A 26272-nucleotide genomic window follows, 5' to 3' on the forward strand; every position below is an offset into this window, starting at 1 on the left:
TTACTAGAGACATACATAAACAGCTTCGCAACCTGTTCTCACTCCCAACTCCTCAAATACCACCGTTTGGTCAGCGCCCCTCGGCATTGGAAATGGACGCACGGAAGCACCCTTTAGCGACAGTATGTGACGAACCTAGATTTCAACTAACTCCAATGTATACCCACCCGCGGCGTTATTCAGCAGTCGGAGCAACGGAGAATGTGTTGAACTTCGACATGCAGAGAAAGCCAAAGCTTGTCTTCGCCTAGTTACGGTTGCTAAGCTATGATTGGCCATTAGCTTTCCGGGGTAGGGGTCAATTACTGAATAGAGAGTCAAAAGGAAGGAGATGAGAGGTACAGACTTATTAAAGTGTTCAGAAAAATAGTGACCGACCGAATCCCAAGTGCAATCGCTGCAGGAATAAAGGATAATTACATGAAAAGAAAGACACATGAAAAGACATCAAAGACAACGATGAGTGATAGATGTAGGATGTCACACACCTTTCTGATTCAACCAGGTTTCAATCAAGGCGAGAAGCGCCTCGAGTAGATCTGAAACCCCCGAAACACGGGGAGAGGCGGTCGATGTCAGGAGGGGTGGCACTTGATGGATGAAAGGATGGACGAATGACAAATGGCGGAGGGAGAGGAGGGGAAAGGCTGCGCCATTAAGGGAGGATTTAAGGATGAGACGTCAGCCCGCTGTCAACGGCTAAGGAAGCGAACGGTAGATGACGGACAGAGAGGTGTGGAGCGATGGCGTGATGAAGAGGAGTAATTACACGACTGACTGTTTAAGATAGGGAGGAACACTCAGAGGATGGAGAGAGTAATGAAGAATGAAACGCCGAGCGATGACACTTGAGAGGTGGATGATAAGAGGGGGTGGGGATAAGGGAATAGAGGCATAACAATGCCTGAAAAAGAAAACTACACTAATAAAGCGTCGGCACGCCGAGGGATAGAGAGATGGATGAATGAATGGAACAGAACTGTAATGTGATTGAACATTAAAAGGATGAGTAATTAGACTGTTAGCAGTCAAACATAGTAGGAAAGAGGGACGGGAGAGGATGGAGAAGTGGAAGGATGGAAGGGAGGAAATGATGAAAGGGGAGATAAAGAGGAGGGGTGGCTAAGAGGTGGAAGCAACAAGCAAAAGCGTAGTACACAAGTGAGGGAAGATAGCGGGATGAGAGGATGAGTAATTAAACTGTTGACAGTCTGTTTAGGCACAGCAGGCGCCTGATGAGCAGAACAAACTGTAACCACGGCAACCGCTGGAGACAGACGGAGGGTTGGTTTTGGGGATGGGGGAGAGCCAAATGTGAAAGAGTGTGTGTGAGGCGACTGGTGGGGGGGGGGGGGGGGGGGGAGGGGGGGGGGGAGGATTAGAGGAGAGTCACACAAGAGAGTGACAGGAGAGGTGGGAAAAGAGGGATGAGAAGAGGAGAAGAAGGTGGAGGTGGAGGTTATCTGCAGGTTTAAGGAATACCTAGAAGAATACTGACTTAAGGACCCATGAGCTCTTGCAGGATTAGAAAGTCACCCACAGATGTGTAAAATATTACTCCATTCTCTTGGTAATACAGATAGAAATTTAGAATATTACGTTTAGAAATATTATTCAGCTATGCAGACAGAAAAGTATTTTTTAAAGTTACCTGGCTAACTTGCTAATCCTGCTTTGTATAAAAAAAAACCTTTGAAGATAGAGTGGGATTTACACACATTTACCAAACTTTGATGTGTTCAATGCCATCAGGAAACCGACAGCCATGTGTTCTATCCAAGCAAGAACTACAACCTGTTCACCTCTGTGAGTCTAAAATGTAGGATGGAATGGCTTTATTTTTATCCTTGGGGTGGCATTTATCACACTAAGGCTGCAACTACTGATTAGCTTCATTATTAATTCATCTGTTGATTATTTGTTTTCGTCAATACAGTTATACCAAGTCAATAAAATGTCCGAAACTTGTGAAAAATTACCAATACGGTGTCTTCAAATGAATATTTTGGATTCACAAACAGTCTTAAACCCAAATATATTTAGTTTCTAATCATAGAAAACTGAGAAAAGCTGCAAATCCTCCTATTAGAGAGGTTGGAACCAGTAAATATTTGGCGAATTGTATCAGTACTATACCACACCAAGACAGATAAGATGTCTTAAAGGTACAGTGTGTAGGATTTGGTGGCATCTAGTGGAGTGGTTACAGATTGCAACCAACTGACTCCGCTCACTCCTCCCTTTCCAAGACTGCGGTAACTGCGGTTTCACACGTTACCGCAGTTCCACAAGCATGTCGGAGAACTACGGTGGCCTTCAGGTTACGTAAAAACGAGAAAGGCTCTCTATAGAGCCGGTGTTTGGTTTGTCCTTTCTGGGCTACTGTAGAAATATGGCAGACTCTGTGAAAAAGGACCTGCTCCCTATGTAGATATGAAGGGCTCATTCTAAGCCAAAGAAAACACAACAATTCTTAGTTTCAGGTGATTACACACTAATGAAAACATAGTTATGAAATTTATATTCCATTTCTGCTAATAGATCCCCTGAAATGTTACACACTGTCTCTTTAAGTTATCTGTTTACTGTTTACTCCAGATTATTCCTCTACAATCGATTGATTTCAGGGATTTGATGAGATGAAAACAAAGAGGACATGTGGTGTTGTTGTGGGATATTATTCAACAGCGAGTTTTTGAACATTCACACGGCAGCTTTCAAAGCTGGTTTGTAAGAACCCCCCGCTACGCATGTTGCCAACACCTCTCCGACAGCTGTGCACTATAACATCCAAACCGACGCTCCTGTAAGTCTGCAAACTCACAGGTGTTTGTCTGCATTACAACTACGCTCGACAGATGCAGTGGGTTGTAGATGCTCAAGTGAATCATGATGCAGAATGCAGCGTGGGTGATGACTGTCAGAAGGAAAAAAAAAAAACGGCTCGTACTTCCGTCGGCAACACATATAGTCTGACAAGCGAAGAAGCACGGAGCCTGCATCAGGCACTGCTAAGCATTAGAATATGAGTTGCGGTAATAAACAAACTCAAGGGAAGCCAGTTTCCCCTGCAGGCTCATCGCGGCGCAGTGTGTTGTTTCGCCTTTATTAGTGTCTCACATCAGGGGAAAAGCAGCTCTTTGTGGTGAGTTACAGTGCAGTTGGTGACTCATTATGGCTGAGAGTAGCCTCTGTGATCAAACATGCCTGATACTAACAGGCCTCAACCAAGTCATCACTGAAAAATCTCACGCCACCTCTTACCCCGAACCTGGCCTACATCAAGCGCAACTTGGCCTACATCAAGAAACGGAAAAAGAAAGAAATGCATGACAGAAGATGGAGTTAAGCTTGTATATGTGTATGCTTGTGAAGCATAAATCAATACATCCATCACTGTGATTCAGACGCCTGGTTGGCGTGGCATTATCCCGCTGTGCTGGATGCAGAGTGCTGATTGGGTAATTCAGGATTCCCCCTTAGAAAGCTAGGAGCCCTGCTGACTCATCAAACTTGCACACGCACACACACACACAAAACTTTTTATCATGCCGCATCCTGTCGTGTCGGCCAATCAGGGTCCATATAATTGATGCGGCGGGGTTTCTGATGACGGCTGGAGATGTTGACGGCTCAGGAGTGATGCGTTTGTGTGTCGACCGGCGTTTGTGGTGGATTGCAATTTTTTCTCGTTGATTAGCCTCAGCTATGTAAACACACGCAGGTGCACACCCAGGGAAAATATGGCACGGTTGCAGATAGAAGAGGGACGAGATGGAATTAAGGAGATGAGGTAGCGAGAGAGAAACACGAGGAGAGAAACATTATTTTTATGTTGGGATGAAAATGTTGAGCTGGAAAGACACAGAGAGAGAGAAAGGAAGATGAAGGAGGCATGAGAAAAACAGAAGGGATGAACAGGAGGAGAGGCACAGAGAAAACTGCAAGCGCATTATGTTCAGGGTGAGTGGCAGGTCAGTTATTTTGCAACACTTGTGATAATGTGTGTCACGCAAAGGCAAATTCGTGGGTGTAAGCAGAACTGCGTTTAAGTGTTTGTACGTTTGCAACTTTGGATTTGGAGTTCAAGTCGAAGAGTTTCTCTCCGGTGACCCGTCGATGACTGCAAAGCCCCAACGCACACAATTCACATACAAACTGACACAAATCCGAAAGCATCAAACTGCGTAAGAATATCTAGTGAGGTTTGGACTCAAATAGATTAGATGCTTCATATTCTGAGTGTTTGGAATTAGGCCCAGACCTCAGGCTATGGCGCTATCACGTTTGACGAGAGAGGGACATAATTAAAAAATTTAAGCAGCATTCATATTCAGTTTGAAACAGGCGGATGCAGACGGTGGGACAGACTCCAAACTCTTACAGGTGGATTGAAATAAATGGGACCACGTCCATAGTAGTCAGACTTCCTTTGATGTCTGACTAGTCAATCTGTAATAACCTGCAGATTTGAATAGGGGAGTAAGAAAATATTGATATACTTGAGGATATTATGTTTTGTGATACTGTATCGACTCTCAAAAACAGGATTGATTTTTAATTAATAGTTTATATGCAAAGATTTGTGTCAGAGAGTGGCTCAGATTAGAGATAGACCGATTAATCGGCGCCAATAGGACGTTTTATAAACTCTCTTTATCGGTGGAACAAGGCTCTGATACCGCCTTTTGCATGGAGGCTCCATACACCAAGTCAAGGTAGAGGGATAAAAAAAGTTATCTCTCGAATGTATAACGCAACACTATCAGCTCTTTGTCCCAGATACAAGACAGGCAGACAGGGAGGAAAAGAAATCATTCACTACAGTTACATTGAGTTGCTTACTTGGCGACCTCTCTTCCAAATAATCAAGCCACGTAACCATCCGTTCATGAAATGAAATCGCACACTTAAAGATCCTCCTCCTGTATCCCGGGAATACGCACGAACATTAATGGTTTACAAGACTGGCTATTAACAATGTACAATACACACAACAGAAGTAATCCTGGCCAGTCGTACTCTTAGACACAGAACAGCGCATCATCCCATTGCAAATAAACCGAAAATGTTCCCATAATGTAATCCACCAAATCATATATATTCTCTTACGAATTATTAAATTTGAAGTGACAAAAAAATTATTAAAGGTGCTGCAGAAGTAAAGAAGGTATCGCCCGATTAATTGGCTATCGGCTTTTTCCTGCTCCAAGCTATCGTTATTATATCGGCCTTTAAAAATCCATTATAGGTCGACCTCTAGCTCAGATTGTACAAAAAGTCCCACTCTCCGATCGCATAATAAACGTTTTTTTCTCTGATTTTATGCATATGGCGGTGTGTTCTTTAAAGTATGACAGTTTTTGGTATCTGATGCCTCCTGGACGCCTCCCTTTGGAGGGTTTCTGGGCACGTTCAACTGGTAGGAAGCCCCAGGGTAGACCCAAAACATGCTTATTTATTATTATATATCTCGTCTGGCCTGGGAACGCCTCAGGGGTCCCCTAGAAAGAGCTGGAAAATGTTACTGGGCAGAGGGACGTCTGGAATACCCTGCTAAACCTGCTGCCCACCGTGAACCAGCCCCCAATATGCGGAAGTTAATGGATGGATTGAGTATGTATCATGATACATATCGTATCACTAGATTCTTGTCAATACACAGCCCTAGATTTAAAGTGTAGCACGACACATGTCCAATATTCACTCTCTTTTAACTCGTGAGGGGAATATCTGTGTAGGATCATCACTACGAGCGACCACTTTCACATTTTCATTTGATGACATTGTTGTGAAAACACTGATTAGAGCTGCTTTTAAAAGAAACACTTGTATATAAAAGGATGCCAATCCATACAGACGCCAAGATCAATGTCCCCGTCACATTCATCACAATATGGAATGTGCATCAAAGGATGAGCATGTGGCAAACCCGAAGACTGTCAGCTATTAATTAAAGGCTTTATCAGCCCCCCCATCTTAAACCACGTTACTGTGCAATTTAATCAGATGCAACTGTGCTATTGCCATCTGGAGTAAGGGAGAATCAAAACAGAGCAGTATTGAGCCGCCTCTCTGACTCCGATACGACATCTATCCACCAATGAAAAACGATTCCTCTCCAAGTAAAAAGGCATCCCGGTATAGCAGCGTAACAGCACTGCCAGAGCTTGTTTTCAGCACTTTATGTCCCTCATTTGCTCAGCTGTTCCTGTCATTCTGGCTACTCAACTGTATCCATCTGTATGACTATTACAGATGTATAGAATGAAAGTACTGCTTTTACAGAAAGTCTTTCAAAACAGATAATGCTGAGATCCCACTTTGCAGTCTGTTTGGAGTGACACTGAAGCATTACAAGGTTAAAAAAAAAAAAAAAAACCTTCCCTGTGAAAGAAAGTGCACAAACACCAGCCTGTGCCAGTACAGTCTACTTCTATAGATATGGACAAAAATACTGATCTTAAAGCAGGTAAAGACTAGATAGTGGATTCAAATGAGAGCTTCATAACAGATCTTGTGAAGGAAGGCAGCTCCCTTGCACAATCTGAGCCAATGAAGTGCCAAGGAAAATCATTGTCACCTCCGCCTGTTTGCCAATTCAATTTACCTCCCAGAAAAATTTGATCCCCAAGCTGTGCAGTCGTGCAGGATTTCCAAAGGGAGGAAAACAGAATTACAAAACCTCAGCAAGGAGTGGGAGATTGGCTGCCTCAGATATAACAACACTGCAGCAGAATTGCTAAGAAAAAGTTCCTGAGCAGTTTGGTCATAGAGTTGGCGGAACATGAGCCTAATTTGTTTTCTTAGCAGTTAGATGGGGTTTGAAGCTGATGTAGAGCTGGTCGTGCAGGTTTCATAGTGTTGTTAATCCATTTTTAGGATTTAGGATTCAATCGATTAATATAGTTAATCGCGATTAATCACATTTTTTATCCGTTCAAAATGTACCTTTAAGGGAGATTTGTCAAGTATTTAATACTCTTATCAACATGGGAGTGGGCAAACATGCTTGCTTTATGAACATGTATGTATATATTTATTATTGAAAATCAATCAACAACATAAAACAATGACACGTATTATCAAGAAACCCTCACAGGTACTGCATTTAGCATAAAACGATATGCTCAAATCATAACATGGCAAACTGCAGCCCAAGAGGCAACAACAGCTGTCAGTATGTCTGTAAAGGGGAGACTCGTGGGTACTCATAGAACCCATTTTCATTCACATATCTTGAGTTCAGAGGTGAAGGGACCCCTTTGAAAATGGTCATGCCAGTTTTTCTTCGCCAAAATTTATCGCAAGTTTGGAGCGTTATTTAGCCTCCTTCATGACAAGCTAGTATGACATGGTTGGTACCAATGGATACTTTAGTTTTTTTTAGTTTCATGAGATGATAGTATCTTCACCAATATCCGATGGGTTCCGACATTGGCTTCATGATGACTAATTTCGTGCTCAGTTAAATATCAGAGAGGGGAATTAAACAGAGCCTTTCTTTGGCTGAAATTACTCACTTGATCACCGTTGGTACAGATACTATTTGCAAGAAAATGTATGGAAAACTAAAAGACAGCTCTTCTGCGTTACTCAGCTCTAGCAACAGTGACCCTGAATGGCGGTGGGGCACCAGGGGGCACAAAACCGCCAACTACGGGGGCGGCAAAGATGTGAGCGGCGGTGACATCCAGCACAACACTCTACTCTGCTCATGAGGCAGACGAGAGCAGGGCCTGCTTAATGCTATGGCCCGCTGCTTGAGATTTTCTTGTCCACCATTGCACAAGTCTTCACGGTTCACCAGTTCACAGCCTGTGGTAAATCAAGAGCAGTGCGTTAACTCTGCCTCCTGGTTTTTCAGAATATCAGGCAGTCTCACATTTATAGACATCAGAGAGGAAGTCTGGCCTCGAAAAAACAGGCAAAAGAATCCAAGGTAACATTGGTTTCTCAACTTTTTTGACTTTTTAAACTTTTGAACAAAGCTTTCTAAGTTCATTACAGAGTGGGTTGCTTATCTGCGCGAAGTAGATGCAAAGTGTGGCAGCCTTTATAGAGCCCAACTTTAAAGCCTTCACCAATACTATTTTCATGTTTTCACTCCAAACAGCGTGGTGGCTTGCGTCCTCTGAAGTGTTGCCATGTTAAAAGATTATAGATACTTTTAAGAACTCCTTACTTAAGATAAGGCGCTGTAGCCAAAAGCACAATTTCACTCGGCTCTGACGAAAACGCTCATGTCTCCAAAAGTCAATTTTCTGGACATAAGGGGCAAACGTTTGATTTTTCAGACGGCTGAAGGAAATCACCAAAAAACTGGAGTTTTTTTTACGCTCTTCGCACAATAGCTGTGAAATGTGCATCAGCGAGACAAAAACAAGTTCTTTATATAAGCATTTAATTCCTAAACTGATGCAGAGGGTGGAACTTCTCCAAAAAGGTGTAAAAAAAACAAAACAACCCAAACAAAAACATTTTTAAAAATCTGACTGTGCAATGTTCCAGGAATAGAAACAATTATCAAAATCTTCCAAATAGGATGGATTCCAACAGGATTTAGTCAGAGAGGGTGGTGCATACAGATGGGTATACACATACTGATACACACACACACCCATACGGATACACAGGCTGTTTCTTTTTCTCTCTCAAAAACAACACAGAGGTTTGGGAGGAATTAGTTGAGTGGAGTATTTCAGAAGAACTATTATTTTGGAGCCCCGTTGTGAGGACACTGCAGTCCTTTTATTTTAAAGAGAATACACTCCAGTTCTTTTCTCTGATTTCCAATTCCTCTTGTTTCACTCCTACTATGTACCTCAGGGGTTCTGTAAGCTTTTTCCCATCGATACCCCCCCTGCCTATACGGCTGGAAAAAAACATGATGACCGTACAGATTATAAAACAACCGCACATCAATCACTTAATGATATCTGAGGATTTTCTTTTCTTTTCTGAGAGGCACACACTCGATAAAAACACTAGGATTACATGCTACCTGCGTCTGAAAGGTATTGATCTTCGCACATGACTACTACAGTCACAGACCCAAAACAGACAGGATTTCCTGTTGAAATGCTTGTTAGTGCAGGAATTTGTCCAGTATTCATCAGTATGGAGTATTCTAACCTCTGTACTGATATTTTTTTTTTTTTTTAAATGGTAAAAAACACTTTTGGTGACTGGTCAGTAGGGCTGGGTATGGAAATTAATTTGTATTGACTAAAAAAGAACTAAACCACTCACATAGGTTTAGGCAACAAAATCACTTGGATAGGTTTAGGAAAAACGTCACGGTTGGGCTTAAGATAAGTGTGGAAAACACTTAACAAACGTCACTAAAAAACGTGACAAACCTGGTTGAAAGTCTCGTGTATGTTGGACACATCCACCTTTCCTCCCGCTCGCCATTAGCGGCCTTTCTCCCCTTTTATCCTACGTCACTACATTGCAGACTACATGGTGTGAAAATTACACATCCAACGTAAGAAGTGTGTTCTCATTACAAGCTTTTTCCATGCACATTATCGTGTCAGGGATCTGTATCAAGTTTGTTTGTTGTTTGTTTATCTAAATATATACAGTTCACTCAGTATCATTATCGGATTTGTTAAATTATAAAAAATCAATATCACTATTCAGCTAAAAAAAAAAAATACAGTAACGGTTTGTAGTACCAAAATTGACATTGAACATCTGGTCAGATTTTGTTTCCTTGTCCTTTAACCACCTAATTCCTTGTTTAATCTAACATTTCACCAGTTTTAGGTTGTAATTTATTTAGGCAAGGTTCCAGTAAAGCTGTCCTGAAACACTGCTATCATATTGGCACTAATCTGTATGATCTGCTTCTGCATTCATATGCAGAATCTGTAGGCAACGGGACAAGATTTTGGTATCCGCAGCGTTCTGGTTTCCGTTTGTAGTCTGAGTAATACTGATCGATCGCATTTGAGCAGGTTTTGGTTGAATGAAAAGGTAAACGGTCTGTGTGGAGAGCAAAATAAGTGAAACGCAATGGCCGCAATGCAATCTGGGAACCCACCGGCTATCGTCTGACGGTGATTCAGCTTTTTATTGGTTTAAAATTAGCTTGTAAACTGGCTACTTGTTAAACAATCAGGTCGTACAGGTCGTCGCTAAACTCCAACATTTTTTTAGACCATTACGATGGCTAAATCGTGGCAATAATGTTTCAGCGTTGTGTTATATGCCACCAGCCAATCCTTTACAACTTAACTGTCATCCTCTTGACCGGTGACCTCTTTCCTCCACCTCTCACTCTTAACCTCATCACCTTTTCACTCCCATCCTTCAGCCGTGCCTCTCCCTCTTTTCGCGTCTCCCACCGCCATGATGGCGATGCCTTGCAAACTCAGTTTCGACACAGCACTCCTTTCCCCTAATCAAATCCACTCTTCCCTCCCTCATCCCTCTCTCTGACAGTGATGGATGGCGGCCTTCACCCGTTTATCGCCTTTACATATTTCTCTGCCCATCCGCTTAACGACACACATTCATATACACTGACTCTTCATCCCTCTTTTCTTTCCGTCTTCCTCAAAACCCTTTACTTCCTTCGCTCTTCCACTCATCCTCAGATCTTCGGGTTCCTCCAATTTTACACCCCCTTCCCTCCTCCACCATCTTGTGCACTCTTCTCCCATTTTCTTCTCGTTTTGTCTCGCTGTATTTCATGCAGCTTTCCGCGTCCCCCATTTGTTGTCCGTTTCCATATCCAATGTTGCACCCCTCTCCCCGGTGCTTTCTATACTCTGGATGACTAAAGAGGATGGAAAACGACAGAGCAATGACAGAGAGGAGTGATAGTATCAAAAGGATGAGTGGGCTTACAGTACACACGACTGCCGCACGAAGAGGCTATGTGGGCGTTCTTTTGTTCCTTGCCTAGAGAGAGAGAGAGAGAGAGAATGTGTGTGTGTATGTGTGTATGTGTGTGTGTGTGTGTGTCGGCCTCCCTATAATTATGATTGTGTGGGAAGACTGTTTTGGTATGCCAGCAGTTGTTTCTGTATGCAAGCGCTCACCTAATATCAAGGGCCTGGATTATGAGTAAGAGTGCATACTAGGAAGCCTTAGTGTGATTGAAAGAATTTCTCTGTGTGTCTATATTTGATCCCTGCATTTGTGCCAGTAGAGCTTGTGTGTATTTTCTGATCAAACGATGCTGCCTAGCTCACGTCAGCAGTATGTATTGGTAGTCGACTGACGTCGTCGCTTTCAAAAATCTCCATTCTTTCCACACTTCGTATAGACAAACATTAACCCCTTCGCGAAGCCGTGGCTGGCAGCGATTCTGCCTGAAGCCTCGCGGCGCACCTATTCGCAGTGCCAATCAGATCTGTGGATTACTGTGCTAGTGATAAGTGGCTTTTGAGAGCTAATGCAAATCCCCTTGTTTATAAACACTGCAGCGTTCCCTAAGTCGATTTAAGTCGATTACGGGCTAATGGCATTTGCGCGTGCCAGAGAGGATGCACAAACACATATGCAGATCTGGAAGCATACATGCAAACACCACAACGTCATCATTGTGGCTGGCGTTTAAGGGGGCCTGACATTTATAATAGTCCACAGAGCATTAAAGACCAAAAGGGGAATTAAGGCCTTTAAGTGTAATAGGACTTCCATGTGAAATATCAAAGATACTTCCAAAGAGAGCTTTTAAGTCATGAAGCGTCTCTTAATTGCCTCAGTTTGGTTCAAAAGCAACGCCGAAAAAAACACCACTAATGGAAACTCATCGTCCTAAAGCTATGTAGCAGCAGCGTCATAAAGAGAAGCGGCACCCCGCTGTGGATGTTCAAAACAGAAACTTTTGGAAGTTAAGGTGAGGTAAGGTTCAGCCTCGCAGCTCAGAGTCGTGCTCCCGACACTGGGGGTACGCTGAGTAGTTCCTTCCCTCCACAGACGCTTTTAGCTCGTGTTCTCACTCTCAGCCTCTCCGCTCTCTCCGCCCGCCTGCTTCTTGCTCTCTGGAGGGTGGAGGGTTCACGCAGGGTAGCGTAGCGAGAGGTTTCCCAAAATAGAGGGAGCGGAAGAAAAAAACAACAATAAAAAAAAAACTAAGCGGCTGCGAACACTTGTACCGAACACGTGTCTAGGAGCACACACACTCCCAAAACCCATACACCGCCAAATGGACTCATACTTTCATGTGAATTTTCACTATCTCTCTCTCACACATGCACACACATTTTTCTTTAAGTTTCATTCGCTCTTTGTCTGATCTCCTTTCATGTTGTCTTTCTGTCCTCTCCTCCTCTGTGAATTGCGTCTCTATCATCTATCTTTCATTGACAGACTCTCTTTATTCTTTCCTTCCCAAAAAGTATCAAGCAGACTTTGATACCAAAGGGTTTTTGGGCCTTATTGCTATACGGCTGTGTGTGTGTGTGTGTATCACTTCTTATTGCAAATTCAGCAGCAAACTCTTTAGAGTGCTGGAAAATGACACATTAATTCACAAACAGGAACACACACACACACACACACCATAACCATATACAGTAGGTGTAGATACTCGCTGATGGTAGACCCACACATACTGTACTGCACCTGTACGCTGCATCAGTGTAAAGTGTTAAGATAAGACTTTATTGATCCCCAGAGGGGGAAAGTTGCAGCAGCACAGGAGGCAGGTAAAGATAAGGGAAAGAAAAACTTACGCAAGATAGAATCTGAATTAAAAAGATATACACAATACCCTACACCAGTGTACATAAGGTGCAAAAACTGTTTTTGACCAGTGGTGCAGTTCCATTAATGCCTGAGGAAATTGAAAGCAGCAATATGTTATGATATAAGTAACTTGATATAGAATATGTAGCATATAAACTAGTCAGTTAGTTGAGTAATCTGAAGTGTGAGGATTTGCAAATTTCTTCTGTTTTATATCACGATAAACTGAAAGATTAATAGAAAACAACCAACATATCAATCGATCGAGTTGCAGCCCTAACGGTAACAATAGAAGCTATGAAACATAATACAATGCATTGTGATACATTATATTACATTTCATATTCTACGTTATCAAAGATCCATCTTTAAAAGACCAATATGTAACGTGTGTACTGTAATAAATCATAAAATGACCGTGATATGTCCTCAGAGATTAAGGAAATACTGGCTTCTCAGACAACAACGCTACAGCCAGTATGTTCTCCTTTGAGATTTCCATCCCGTTTTGGAATGTCTGTTTTTTGTTTGGGCCGGTGTGATATGTCCACTGTCCATTTCAACACCCTGTTGCCACATAAGAAACAAATTGGCATGCAAACAACAGCCTTCTGCAGCCATGGAAGCAGGCAAACAAACTGGATCAACAGAGATAAAATAACATTAGATTCTACCCGGCCTGAAAAGCCTCCGCACATCTCTCTGTGGTCCGTGTGCAGCTGGTCATCAAGGCAGCGAGTCTTTGAGACACACTGCCGCTGAAGTGATTCTAACTACTGTTGCTAGCCAGAGGGTAACGCAATCGTGCCTAGACGGTAACCCTCAAATCGCGTTATCAGTTACACTAGAGGAACGGACGGGCCACGGCTCCAATAAAATTAGGACTGCTGTTACCCATTTTAAACGCTAGCTGTCGGTTCTACATATAAACAGGTACATTTCCATCTACTTGTTTTTTGAGTGCATTTTCAATTTGTGCATGAAATAAACAATGTGGAATGGAGATGCATGAAATTCAAAACAAAGACAAAATATTGCAAAAAAAGTTTGGCTTGGCTGAGGTAGAAAAGTTGTCATATTGAAAAGAGATATATTTGATGTTGAGGTACCTACTGCTGTAGATATTGGTGTCACATCCTTATGAATATATTTGCATAAAAAGCTGATTCACATTCCACAATTTATTGGAAACTACTGCAACAGCTGAGCATCGAGCAAGTACATAGCGTGTCTAGACACCGAGCCTCCATATACAAAGCGACCCCCCCCCCTAACAAACACTCTACATACCTGTACAAATCAATTACTTGTATGATTGCCACCTTTAAACTGGAAAGACAAGGAACACAATAGAAAAGAGGGCACGGAAGACAAGGTGGAGACTAAAGAAAGAGCAAGAAGGGGAGGAGTGTAAACGAATGGGACAGGGTGCTATCCATCTCTCTGGGTCAGATCGATCAGCGAGTGGACGGATGGGTTACGCACAGCTCGCGTGTGTGTGTGTCAGAGGCCTTCAATACTGCACCGCTCTAGTTGCAAATGAGATCTGCTCCCTAATAGAGGAAGAGATGAAGCTGAGATGTAGAAGTGGAAAAGAAGAACGTGTCTCTGAGACAGGCGGCATGAGATAGAACAAAAACGTGCGTGTGAGGATGCATAGGATGCGAGGGCGTGTGTGTGCATATGTGTGCATAGTTTGCGACTGAAAGCAGAGGCAAGGAGACATGGAGGGCAGCAGAGTCAGCAAGCGATAGAGAGACAAGACAAAAAGAGGAGGGAGGAAAGAAGGGAGAAGGTGGTGGGGTAGAGCTGTGACTGATAACATTGTCGTATTCAGGTTGCCTCAAGGGCAGACAAGACGGAGAGAAAGAAAGAGGGGGAATGAGACATATAGAGAAAGAAAATGCGGGAATTTACTGAGCAGCCAGAGGCAGAAAGGGTTATAAGATGGAAGGTGAGCAAGGATGGAGACACAGGATGGGAACAGATAGAAAACAAGAGGAGGAGCGCGGCAGTGAGAGATAAATGGTAGGGGATGGATGGCAAAGAAACAAAGAGCAATCCGGAGTAATAGAGTCGGAGGAAGAGGAGGAGAGGTAGAGCCGTGGGAGGGGAGGGTTAAGGTGTGCATGACACAAGGAAAAGGATGTGAAAGCTTTCACAAGGAGAGAGGAGGTGAAAATTAAAGAGAGTAGAAAATGAGAGGCAGCTGGAGAGGAAGTTATTGAGTGAGAAAGAGCGAGGCAGAGAGAGTAAAGGAGGGGGGAAAATATAAGGAATAGGGGGTGAAGTTAAGATAAAGGTCAAAAGAAGGAGTGGGAAGACGCAGGCCGCGCAACAGGAGAGTGCGCGAGCGTATTGACATTCAGAGAGCCGCGGGGTAGAGTAAGCTGTCTGAGGAGCGAGCATTAGCAAAGCAAGGGGGTAAGCCGGTCGAGCCGGGACTGAAGAACCTGACGTTAGGGCTTTTCACGGCCGCCGCAGAGTAGACACTTTCTTTTTTTGAAGCGGCATTTCACTTTTTTTTCTGGAGCATTTTCACATTTTAGTATGCACGGCCTCCACGGGAGCTCAGGAGCAGTCGACTTCCAACGTCGACCGCCCTGGGGACGGGCTGTCACTGCAGGCATTCGTGACTTTGTCCCCCCCTCCATCCCTCCCTGCGCAACCCCCCAACCTTCTCCTGCTGCAAGCAATTTTTTGAAACTGATGACACCAGACATAAGGAAATAACTATCTGTTTCTTAGTCGGAGTGTGTGTTGGAGTTATATTTTTAGGTTTGGTTTAAAAAGGGTAGTGAGTTCCTGGTAGTCATTACAGCTCCCTAGAGCGACCGAGCGCCACTCAAGTGTGAAGAGTTATAGCAAAAAGCTAAAATTTGGGGCCATCCTCGACCAAGTAAATTCAAAGTTGACTAACAATTAATCAATTAGTTGATTTTATTGAATTCTCTACAGCGAATCACACAAAAGCACCACTTTAAATCTTGTGTTTACCAGAGGTGTGCTCATGAGTTTCATAAGTCATTCAGCATGAAAAAGGCATTAAAAAACAACTAAATCGACACTAAGAAATCTTAGTTGTCTAAGACCACAACAACAGATTAGTGGACTGATGGACTGAGAGGGGGCAGCCCTGCAAAAATCAACAACAAAAGGCAGTGTTGCAGACTATTAAGGGTCATATGGATGGACACAAACTTGCATTTCTGCCCGTCCTATCAAATCAAACTGCATTTCTCTTTCAGTTGCGTTTCAAATTCCATACGAACATGCAGTAAAACAGGATGTGAGATTTGTTAGTATGTCCGAAACCAATAGTACGCGAATTACGTACTTTTCCGGTGAAACATTACAGTATGCAACGCTGGACACAATATCCCACAATGCAATGCGGTAGTGACAACAACGTTCAAAACCGACGTTGACGGACAGCTCTGTAACATCGATTTAACGTCGTATAAGAGGCCTGATATAAATTGTAAATTAATTCAGATTTTGATTCTAACAAACTGTTGTTTTGGTCATATAAGGTTGGTATGGGTTACCATGGTTACGTGTCTCCAACCGGCAAGAAGGCTCTCAGGAAGTGACGACTTAAATTTACTGCTCAGTGCATCCAAAAGGATACATACTAATGTTTAATCACACAAAAGTATGTTGAAATATAGTTTACATATTGGGCATAGTATGTGATTTTGAAGAAGAGGCAAAGAAGAAGAAGCCCAGATTCTTATTTTCAGGTTATTATACACTAAATAAACCATACTTATTAATATTATATTCCATTTCTGCCAATAGTACCCTCTAAATGCTGCTCTCTGTTCCTTTAACTAATAGCCCATCGGTTTAATGTTCTGCCCAAAGATCCTGTTTCAAAAGGAAATGCACGACATTAAGGAAGTAATGATACCATTCGATGGAGCCTAAAGTAATCCATGAGTAATGTATTCCCATCATCTGAGACGGATACTGCTTATTTCCTTCCTTCTCTTTGCCTTAACAGTGAACACATTTAGGAGGCTGTGATGAAATACATCATCATTTCAAGCACTAGGTTTTTCTCTATCTTGACTCTAATAGAGCTCACATTTTGGAGGTAGACCAAAGCAAACCATGTAGTGGGGAGGAGAGTGCAAAATGCAGCTGGAAACCCCCGCGCTTTGATATCGACACCGCTGCAGCATCCCAGCTAAATGCTTAACCCTCTTCTAGTTTCCTCGCAGAAAGAGCAAAGCTAGTAGCACCTAATGGAAAATATTGAGCCGGCAATTTGCGTCGACCTGTGAAGTCAGCATGATATACGGTCGTGCCTCGACGTTACTCAAAGTATTAGGTTGCATACATTATATATCACTATATAATCACTACGGTGCTCGAGGCTTCTACTCCAAGTTTCCAGATAAAAATACACCCGTGCTCTGTCTGTCTGTCTCTGACTCACCGTCTCATTCTCCGTCTCCTCTCCCTAGTCGCCGCGGCTGTGACTGTTATCAACACTCCCTGTCAGTCTCTCTGTATCTAGGTTACAGTTACTATGACGACTATTATGCATGCCAATCAGGGGCGGTGACTCATCTCTATACCTTACCATCACCATAGCTGTATTTAGGGGACGTACAAAGCGTGTGTTTACTGGGTGATTTTCTGCATGTCTGAGATTACAACGGGCCCCTTGTTGTACTGCGCTGAGCCTACTGAGACCTACATTGTGCTCGAGTCTCGCTGCGGAATGAAGCCTGATAGGCCGCTGACCCAATTTGATTCTCTGACCCACAGTCTTAAGAAAGGGTCCGGTGATGATATAACACGTGTCTAATCCGCTCTCGCAGGTTTCTAGGTAACTGTTACTATGGGGACTGGCTGTGTTCAGTCTTTTGGGATGTTGTTGCTAGGCGATAAGCTGTAGCGGTGAAGAACTGTGAGCTTGTAAAGAGGTACAGCAAGAAAAAAGTGTTTGATGCAGGGGCGTCCACCATTCCTCAATATGGATTTCTTTTATGCTGTGAAGCACCAAGTGGGCATTAGCGCGGAGTGGTACTCGTTTAAGAGGAGGCCTTAGCCCACACAAGTATTGCATGTGTGTAGAACAGGCTCTCGTTCCAGCTCCGTCTAGTCAGAGTGGGTGGAAGACAGGAAAGCAGACACAAAAACACACTTCAGACATCTCTTATAAAACAATTTCTGGCCAGGGAATGAGTCTTAAACCCATTTTTTTCTCCCCCGCTCTCTCCAGGTCTGTGGATCGCCAGGCGTTCTACCATGCCTGTCCCCCCACCCTTCAATCCCCGCAGACAGAAACACCTGCCCCACACACACCTCCACCCAGAACAGCGGGCAGAGCGTTCCGCCTTCCCCTCCCTCCTCCCTCCATCCATCCTCTCTCTTTCTCTTCTCCCCCCTCTCTTCTTGTCATCTCTGCCCTCCTCATCCCATCTCTGCGCCTGCCCCAGGGCCACGAAACGAACCCTCCCCGACCCGCTCCCTTTCCCGGCGTTCCACTGGCTGACTCTGGTCACATGCTGCCTGCTGCCCTCTCTGATCGGAGCCGGGGAGACGTGGGGCGTGGTCTCGGCCTGCCCCTTCCACTGCGTGTGCCGGAACCTCTCGGAGTCGCTCAGCACGCTCTGCGCCGACAAGGGCCTCCTGTTCGTCCCGCCGCACGTCGACCGGCGCACCGTGGAGCTGCGGCTGGCCGACAACTTCATCACGGAGGTGGGCGGGATCGACTTTGTCAACATGAGCGGACTGGTTGATTTGACTCTGTCGAGGAACACCATACACATAATCAGACCGATGACCTTTGGTGACCTGGAGAGTTTGCGCTCGCTGCATCTGGATGGTGAGCCAAAGCAGTAAAACAATCCTGCTCACTACTTGGTTTTGGTAAAATATTCAGACGGAAACACTGACTTAAAACCTCTAACTGACATATTTCTGTGTCTAGGTAATCGCTTGACAGCACTCGGACCCAGAGACCTCGCAGGTTTGATCAATCTGCAACACCTCATCGTCAACAACAACCAGCTGGTCAAAGTCTCCTCCCAGGCCTTTGACGACTTCCTGCTCACACTGGAAGACCTCGACATGTCCTACAATAACCTCAGGAGGTAAGCCTCTGTTGTGATCACTCACACGCATCGTGCATTCACACAATGTCCTCCGTTCTGCTTTGTTAAGTAGAAACACACTAACACTCTGCTCAGGTGTCGAGTCTAAAGCGAAAGCTGCAGCTCAGACCCCAAAAACTCGGAGGCAGACTGGAAAACGCCTCGTACGATCGCGCAAGAGTCAGCAAACACAACGAAGAGGAACCGGCGCAAACTGCTGAGGCTGATAGGAGAGAGGACTAAAAGCTCAGGAAATTGAAAGTGAATCAATTTTGATGAGGTCCTAATTTTCTTTTGACTTCGATTTTGTTAAGATTTGATGAGTGCACGCCTGCGCTCGCCCTACCGTGTATGAGTGTGCATAGCTTTAACTATTCTATATGTGTAGTGTTCCACTCATCTCTATCTGGGACAATGGAGACAGTACTCCTCCGGACTAAATAATAAGTCAGAACAATGATGATAGCCTCTATCGCTCCCCCTATTCTCCTCTTCATATTCTCCCACTGCGTTGATGAATTCAGCAGCTTTTGGCTGTCAGTTCTGATTAAGACGTTTCATTCGTCTCCTCTACAGGAGCTCTCTGGCCTCACTCCAACCTCCACCATGCCATACGAGAAGTGTAAAGAGTTTTAATGATGCATACATTAGCGACTGCTGTTTGCCCTTTGTTGTGGGTTACTGAGAGGAAGCTGAGATTCAAAGCGAGCCTGCATCTCTTGATTCTTTCTTATCGAGATTAAATATGCTCAAAAATGGAAACACATTATGTCATATGAGAACTTTTTTTAAGCAGAGGAAGAGCTCATCCAGGTGGGGCGGCCCAGCTGCGTAGTTAATTGTTAAGGAAACTTATGAAGGCTTAGATTTGTTCACATACTGCTCAGAGCGGAGTTTTACAGAGCAACTCTGGAGCCTGAACTGAGCTCATGCCGTTAACTTTCTGGGACGCTGGTGTTGAGCAATGCAGCAAGGCTGCCAACTACAGTCTTTGTTCATTAAATAATAAAACAAAAAAAGAAGTTATGACTAGGGCTGTCAAGGTTAACGCCATAATCACACAAATTTGTTTTAATACTACTAATTTCTATAACACTTTAACACATGTAATGGAAAATGTATGTGTAATGATAATTTCCATTACACACAACTTGTGATTTTTAGGTTGTAGCGGGCTCAGTTTTAGAGTTATAGTGAAGATATTGGCATCATATTAAACTAAAAAAACCTAAAGAATCAATTGATACCAACCATGTCATACTAGCTTGTCTCGAAGGAGGCTAAATAACGCTCCAAACTTGCGCTAAATTTTAGTGAGGAAAAACTGGCATGCCGATTTTCAAAGGGGTCCCTTGACCTCTGACCTCCAGATATGTGAATGTAAATGGGTTCTATGGGTACCCACAAGTCTCCCCTTTACAGACATGCCCACTTTATGATAATCACATGCAGTTTGGGGCAAGTCATAGTCAAGTCAGCACACTGACACACTGACAGCTGTTGTTGCCTGTTGGGCTGCAGTTTGCCATGTTATGATTTGAGCATGTTGTTTTATGATAAATGCAGTACCTGTGAGGGTTTCTGGACAATATCTGTCATTGTTTTGTGTTGCCAATTGATCTCCAATAATTAATATACACATACATTTGCATAAAGCAGCATATTTGTCCACTCCCATGTTGATAAGAGTATTAAATACTTGACAAATCTCCCTTTAAGGTACATTTTGAACAGATAAAAAATGTGTGATTAATTTGCAACCAATCATGATTAAATATAATAATATTATCAATTGACAGCCTTAGTTATGACCTAATTATTGGTTGCCTTCTGCACTATCTACATCTGACTTGTTATTTATCAAGGCCTGTTTGTAAGATGAGTTTAATAACAAAATTAAAGTGTAATTAAGACCAGATCAAAGAGGAATCTTAGTGCGACATGCAGCATTAAGCCTAGAGCTTCTTTCTCCTCTCATGCCTATTGTCCAGAGACGTTACACTTTATAGACAAAGATAGTGACCATCTGCTGTTTGTTGTAGCAGTCAATAATTTAACAACTTTTCTTTTCCTCTCCCCTTGAAGTCATTAAACTAATTCATTCCATTACACAAAGCAGTATATTCTCCCCAAATGAGCTTTGAAATCAACTTCCTTGTGGGATATTGAGGGGGTAGCAGGTTGTCTCAGCGCTGAGAGCGCTGCAGTGTTTATCTGATAACGCAAAGCAAATGCAGCCTCTGCCAGACATATATTGTGCTAAAGAAGAAGGCACACAGTATAGTGGAAGTCAACAAAGACAGGGTACAAGATGGAATCAACAATGTAGGTATGACTCCGAAAATAAAAAAAAAAGCATTTCTTCACATTTACTCCGTGGTTCTCGGGTTTTGACCAAACCAGTTCTTCAGTGAACGCCTGCACTAAAGGAATACTAAATAACTACAGCGATGGGTCACAGATGGGACGGGTGAAACCCAGAAAAAGAGAAGGATTGAGGAGGAGAGGGAGCATCTGTTGTTGTAGTCTGTCATTGATGTCACCAGTAATTAGTCTCATTTTTCCGCAGTGTAACAGAGAAAATGTGCTCAGAACATAGAGAGTAAACTTTGACTGATAGCAGCAACACTCATCCCTTAATCAGGGGACACTAACCATCAGAGTGGTGGACCTGTCTTCACAGCTGCCATCAAGACATATTCTCTAATTCCTCCACAAGAATAAATGACCAATCTTGGCACAACATCTATTAATTCATTTCAATTCTCACACTAAATATTCCTCTGTTTCATTGCTACAGGGTACCGTGGGAGTCCATTCAGAACATGGGCAGCCTGCACACTCTCAACCTGGACCATAACCTGATAGACCACATAGCGGATGGAGCCTTTGGGGAGCTGTACAAGCTCGCGAGGCTGGATATGACCTCCAACAGGCTCCGAACCATGCCTCCTGATCCCCTATTCGCAAGGTAAGCTTCTCCTTTTATGTTTCTCTAAGACATGGCTTAGTGGAAATATTCTGTGGCAGACGACACTAAAGGAGCCACCAGAGTGGTATTTTAACAGGAGAGCTCTGGCACTGAAACACAGGGGGATGATGTCGGTGTTCAGACATTCTATAAAAAGCGTTTAGTCACTCCGTTAACTGTTTAGTATGCAATCTAATTATCCACATGTACAGTATGTCAACCTCATGCAACGGTTCGTATGAACTTACGAGAAGTTATTCTTCATTTTTCGTGCGTTTTTCTACGAATATCCAGCAACACGTGTCAATTTCCGCTCATTAAATGCGTACAGTCTTTTCAGAATAAAGCTCCATCTTCTCAGGAAACAACTTAGTTTAGGCAACCTTAAACCTTAGAGGTTTAGGCAACAAAACTACTTAGTTAGGTTTCGGAAAACAGGAGGAAATCAAACCCTGTGTTCTCATTTTACTTCCTTTTTTTTGTTCTATTATCAGAAAAAAATGGGACATTGGTTTGTTCCACACTATGCGTGGCAAAGAAAGCCACAGGGGCATGTGGCTGCAAAGATGAATAAATAAGACCTCTAGTGCCCACTTAACTGGCCGGTCATACATTTTCAACTTTGGAAATGAATTGATGGAAAGTAATGAGGGAGGTAAAGAAAAGAAAACCTCATTGTAGAGGTGCCAACTAAGCTCCAGCTAACTCAGAAATAACTATCTCACAGAGTCCAGCTGTGGCACGACCTCGGGGAAACTTGCGCTCAGCACAACTGAGATATAAAGCAAATTGCTAGGGGCTATACGGTCTTACAGTAATTGTTGAGTGAATACGCTGAATGTTAAAGGCCAAGACCAAACGATATGATAAACGACAAACAGGGCTGCAATCAGCGATAAAGATGTCTTTTTAAACCAGGCTTGTTGTCAAAAAAATAAAGTTACAATTGAAGGTCAGATTACCACGTCAATTATACTTCCATCATCTTTGTTGTTCTTTTTCTACTTTTTTTTTGCACACAGCTTGATGCATCCAACATTTAAATTCAAACCTGATTGCTTCCAAAAAAAGACGTCTTCGGTTTAGATTGCTTTCTGCGTCTCTCCGTCTTGTTTTTTCATTACAGTTCATGCTGTTTGTGCTGTGGAGAGCTTTACAAAACACTGTCATTTAAATTTACCCACCTGTGCTTTTTATCTCCGTATGTAGCCTTGGAAAGTGTTATACTGGCGCTTCCTCTTACACAGGTGTTTTTAGCTATCATGCCATACCAGTGATACTGTATTACCGCCCCAGTCCTTAGAACAATCTTCCAGAGAGCCTGCTTAGGAAGTGAGCTTAACTGAGTCATGTTTCCATCCTTGATATTTGCAAATGATTCCAGTTTTAATTTGCACAGGCCAGCTGCAAGAAGCTTATAAACAGCACCACTGCTGCTCAGTATTGCTCCTGGGTAGGTTTGGACCGCCCGTTGTGGACCATTTTCAAAATTGGCTTGTTTCTCTCATTTCCAGCAGCAAGCTCTTAACGTGCGAATGCCAAGACCTCACTTCATGGCAAAATTTATTTTATGTTCCTTTACACTCCTCCTTTGAATCCTTAACAATTAAATAGCAATAAAAGACAAACCGCTGCAATCTTACAAAGCCAGGGAGAAATGAGTAAAGAAGGGAGGGAAAATAAGGTAGTTCTGCTGTTTGGACCGTCGTGCTCAAACTGATTAACACTCTTACACTTATCATTGTAAAGCACGGGGTAAGATATGTTTGTAGTTAGTTCAAAATGGATTGGTTTCCATCAAGTCAAACTGATCAAGAACATAACATTTAAAGGAGCTATATGTAAGAAGACACCTGTGGCCGTTGTGTCATGACGTAACATCCGTTGGATTTTCCCGGAAAAAACGGTCCGAATTCTTCACATTAAAATCAGTCTACAGGCTGATAGAGGAAATCCAGAAAGTCGCGGAAGGTCTAATTTTTTAGGTTAGGTTACAACCTGTTCACACATAGGCAATGAAAAAACGATTAAAACACGTTATGTGTGTGAAAACTTACATACAGTCTCTTTAAAATAACTTCATTAAGGCATTAAGTGAACTGACTGCCATTTCTACTGTCATCCCCAGGTCCCAGACGGGTGCCATAAGTCCCACCCCCTACAATACTGTCATAAGCTTAAATTTCGGTGGGAACCCGCTGCACTGCAATTGCGAACTGCTATGGTTACGGCGGCTTACCCGTGGGGACGACATGGAGACGTGTGCCACACCTCCTCACCTGGCTGGAAGGTAAACTTCATCATTTGCTCAATGGATTCTCTGTCTTTTAGCTTTAGACCAACTGTTTATCTGTTTAATCAGTGAAGCCTTCTTCAATGTCACGCGAAGCAAAAGAATAGTTCTAAGTCGAATGATATATTGAGTCAGTGTTTCCCAACTTTGTCTCAAGGACAATCTGTCCTACGAGCTTTTGCTCTGGCCCTGTTTTAGCACCCATCTAATTAAAGGGCCTCGCATTTGATGACATCTTAATTGGTTCATCATCGTGTGCGAGAATAGAACTGGAGCGAAAACTCACAGGACAGGTAGGCCTAAGGACTGAGCTTCGAAGCGACGACATGACGTGTCATTATTCTGATACCCTGCATCTCTCTGCTAGAACTTTCCGGTCTAACCCTGCAGTCAACCGTGTGGAGTGAAAACAATAGGATTGGGGAGGAAAATGAGCATCTGTTGTCGTCATCTGTCATCTCTGTCACCACTAATTACTCTTTGCTTAGTCCTCTTTTCCGCAGAGCAGCATGGGAAATTGTTCAGACTGTTGTGCGTTACTGAACTTTACCCTTAAACTGATAGACGAGAGCACATAGATCTTTAGGTTAATGCACCACATTAATCTGCCAAATCCACCTCGGAGGGAGAAAGGAAGACAAATTCCTGTGCTTAGCCAAAAAGGTGATTCTGCTCTCCTGCCCTCTCTCTCTTTCTTTCTCATTGGCTCCATCCCTCTTTGTCTCTAAGATATTTCTGGTCGATTCCTGAGGAGGAGTTTACTTGTGAGCCACCTCTCATCACCCGTCACACTCACAAGCTGTGGGTGCTGGAGGGCCAGCGAGCCACGCTGAAATGCCGCGCCATCGGCGACCCCGAGCCAGTCGTCCACTGGGTTTCCCCAGACGACCGCATCGTTGCCAATTCATCCCGGACCAGCTCCTTCAGCAACGGGACCTTGGATATCTTAGTAACAGTTGCCCGGGATGACGGGGCATACACGTGCATCTCGATAAACGCTGCAGGCGAAGCGACCGCCACTGTGGACCTGAAAATAATCCCCCTGCCTCACCGGGGCGGAGCAGGCGGAAACACAGGGAATACTAACAACGTGAACGCCAAAAACAACAGGAACGTGACCAATGGGATTTTACGGACCGATCCGGGCTCCTCGGATATCAGCACGGGGAAGAACGGGGGGATTAACAACGGAGCGGGACGTGGAGGAGAGGCGGAGGATGGGAGAAGAGGCGGCGAGGACGACGAGGGCGACGGTAGCAGGGCCTCCGAAGGGGAGGAGGACGAAGGAGGGAGCATTGAGGACGACGAGGGGGACGAGGAGGAAGCGAGGATGGTTGGAGTACAAGGGGTTACGTCGACCTCGGCTCAGGTCCGATGGGATTTGGGGAGTTTGTCTGCAGCTTACGTTGTCTGGATGTATCAGATACAGTACAACTGCACCGCCGACGAGACCCTCATCTACAGGTCAGTTCAACTTTTGCTACGTAATAAACATTACTCATTCTGCTAACAATAGATAAACAATGGGAACCAATGTCAAATACTACTTTTACAGTATCCTGTTTCCATGCAAAACTCCTCAAATATGTATCCATTACATCATGACACCTCAGTAGTGCTACTGTTCACCTTGTAAATGGGCGGGTGGATAGCTCAAGGGAAAGATGAATGGGGAGACAGATGAAGGGATAGAGGGGCGAAGGTAGTTAATAATTTATCTCCATCTCTGTATGACACTAAAAGCCAAACAGGTGGATAGTCAGTGCACATGGGAGGACAAGTGGGGGAACGTTGGGGGGGATTAAAGGGGGATTCTGAGAGAAAAGAGCTTTCAACAGTTTGTAACAGCGTGCCCTGGAATATGAAGACATGTCTACCGCAACATTTAGTGACATACTACATGTGATGGTATTAATGGACACGTCTGATAAAGCAACACAGGATCTTGATGGCGTGTGTCATTTTTAATTTGAAGCAACATTTAAACCTTCTGCAAGCAATGTCATTTTGCATTTATAATGACATCCCCTTCACACTTCGCTGTCCGTGTTTACTCACCACGCTCTCAGAGGAGGAAACATAATCAAACATTTATGAAAGAGGGTTAAGGGCTGCAATGCTGTTTGTGTTATCACAAATTATTTAGCAGACCCCAGCCACGCCCTGCCTTATAGGTTTAGATTACATTTA

At 43.6% G+C, this 26272-nt stretch overlaps 3 protein-coding genes across 7 annotated transcripts in view; 2 read left to right on the forward strand and 1 right to left on the reverse strand.

Annotated features, from left to right (window-relative positions):
- Window positions 1-26272, forward strand: part of LOC119481208 (serine/threonine-protein kinase pim-1-like) — a 1020488-nt gene that overhangs the window by 649492 nt on the left and 344724 nt on the right. The window lies entirely within an intron of this gene.
- pcxb (pyruvate carboxylase b) overlaps window positions 1-26272 on the reverse strand; it is a 370637-nt gene that overhangs the window by 111682 nt on the left and 232683 nt on the right. The window lies entirely within an intron of this gene.
- The window catches only part of LOC119481191 (leucine-rich repeat and fibronectin type-III domain-containing protein 4), a 45362-nt gene that overhangs the window by 5327 nt on the left and 13763 nt on the right, over window positions 1-26272 (forward strand). Inside the window, exons 3-7 of the mRNA XM_037757906.1 lie at window positions 17945-18550; window positions 18656-18818; window positions 21619-21789; window positions 23918-24079; window positions 24812-25546. Coding sequence (XP_037613834.1) covers window positions 17971-18550; window positions 18656-18818; window positions 21619-21789; window positions 23918-24079; window positions 24812-25546 — 1811 coding nt within the window. The 5' untranslated portion in view covers window positions 17945-17970. The remainder of the gene's footprint in view (window positions 1-17944; window positions 18551-18655; window positions 18819-21618; window positions 21790-23917; window positions 24080-24811; window positions 25547-26272) is intronic.

Source organism: Sebastes umbrosus, chromosome 22 (genome assembly GCF_015220745.1).
Source record: "Sebastes umbrosus isolate fSebUmb1 chromosome 22, fSebUmb1.pri, whole genome shotgun sequence".
In the NCBI taxonomy this organism is placed as follows: domain Eukaryota; kingdom Metazoa; phylum Chordata; class Actinopteri; order Perciformes; family Sebastidae; genus Sebastes; species Sebastes umbrosus.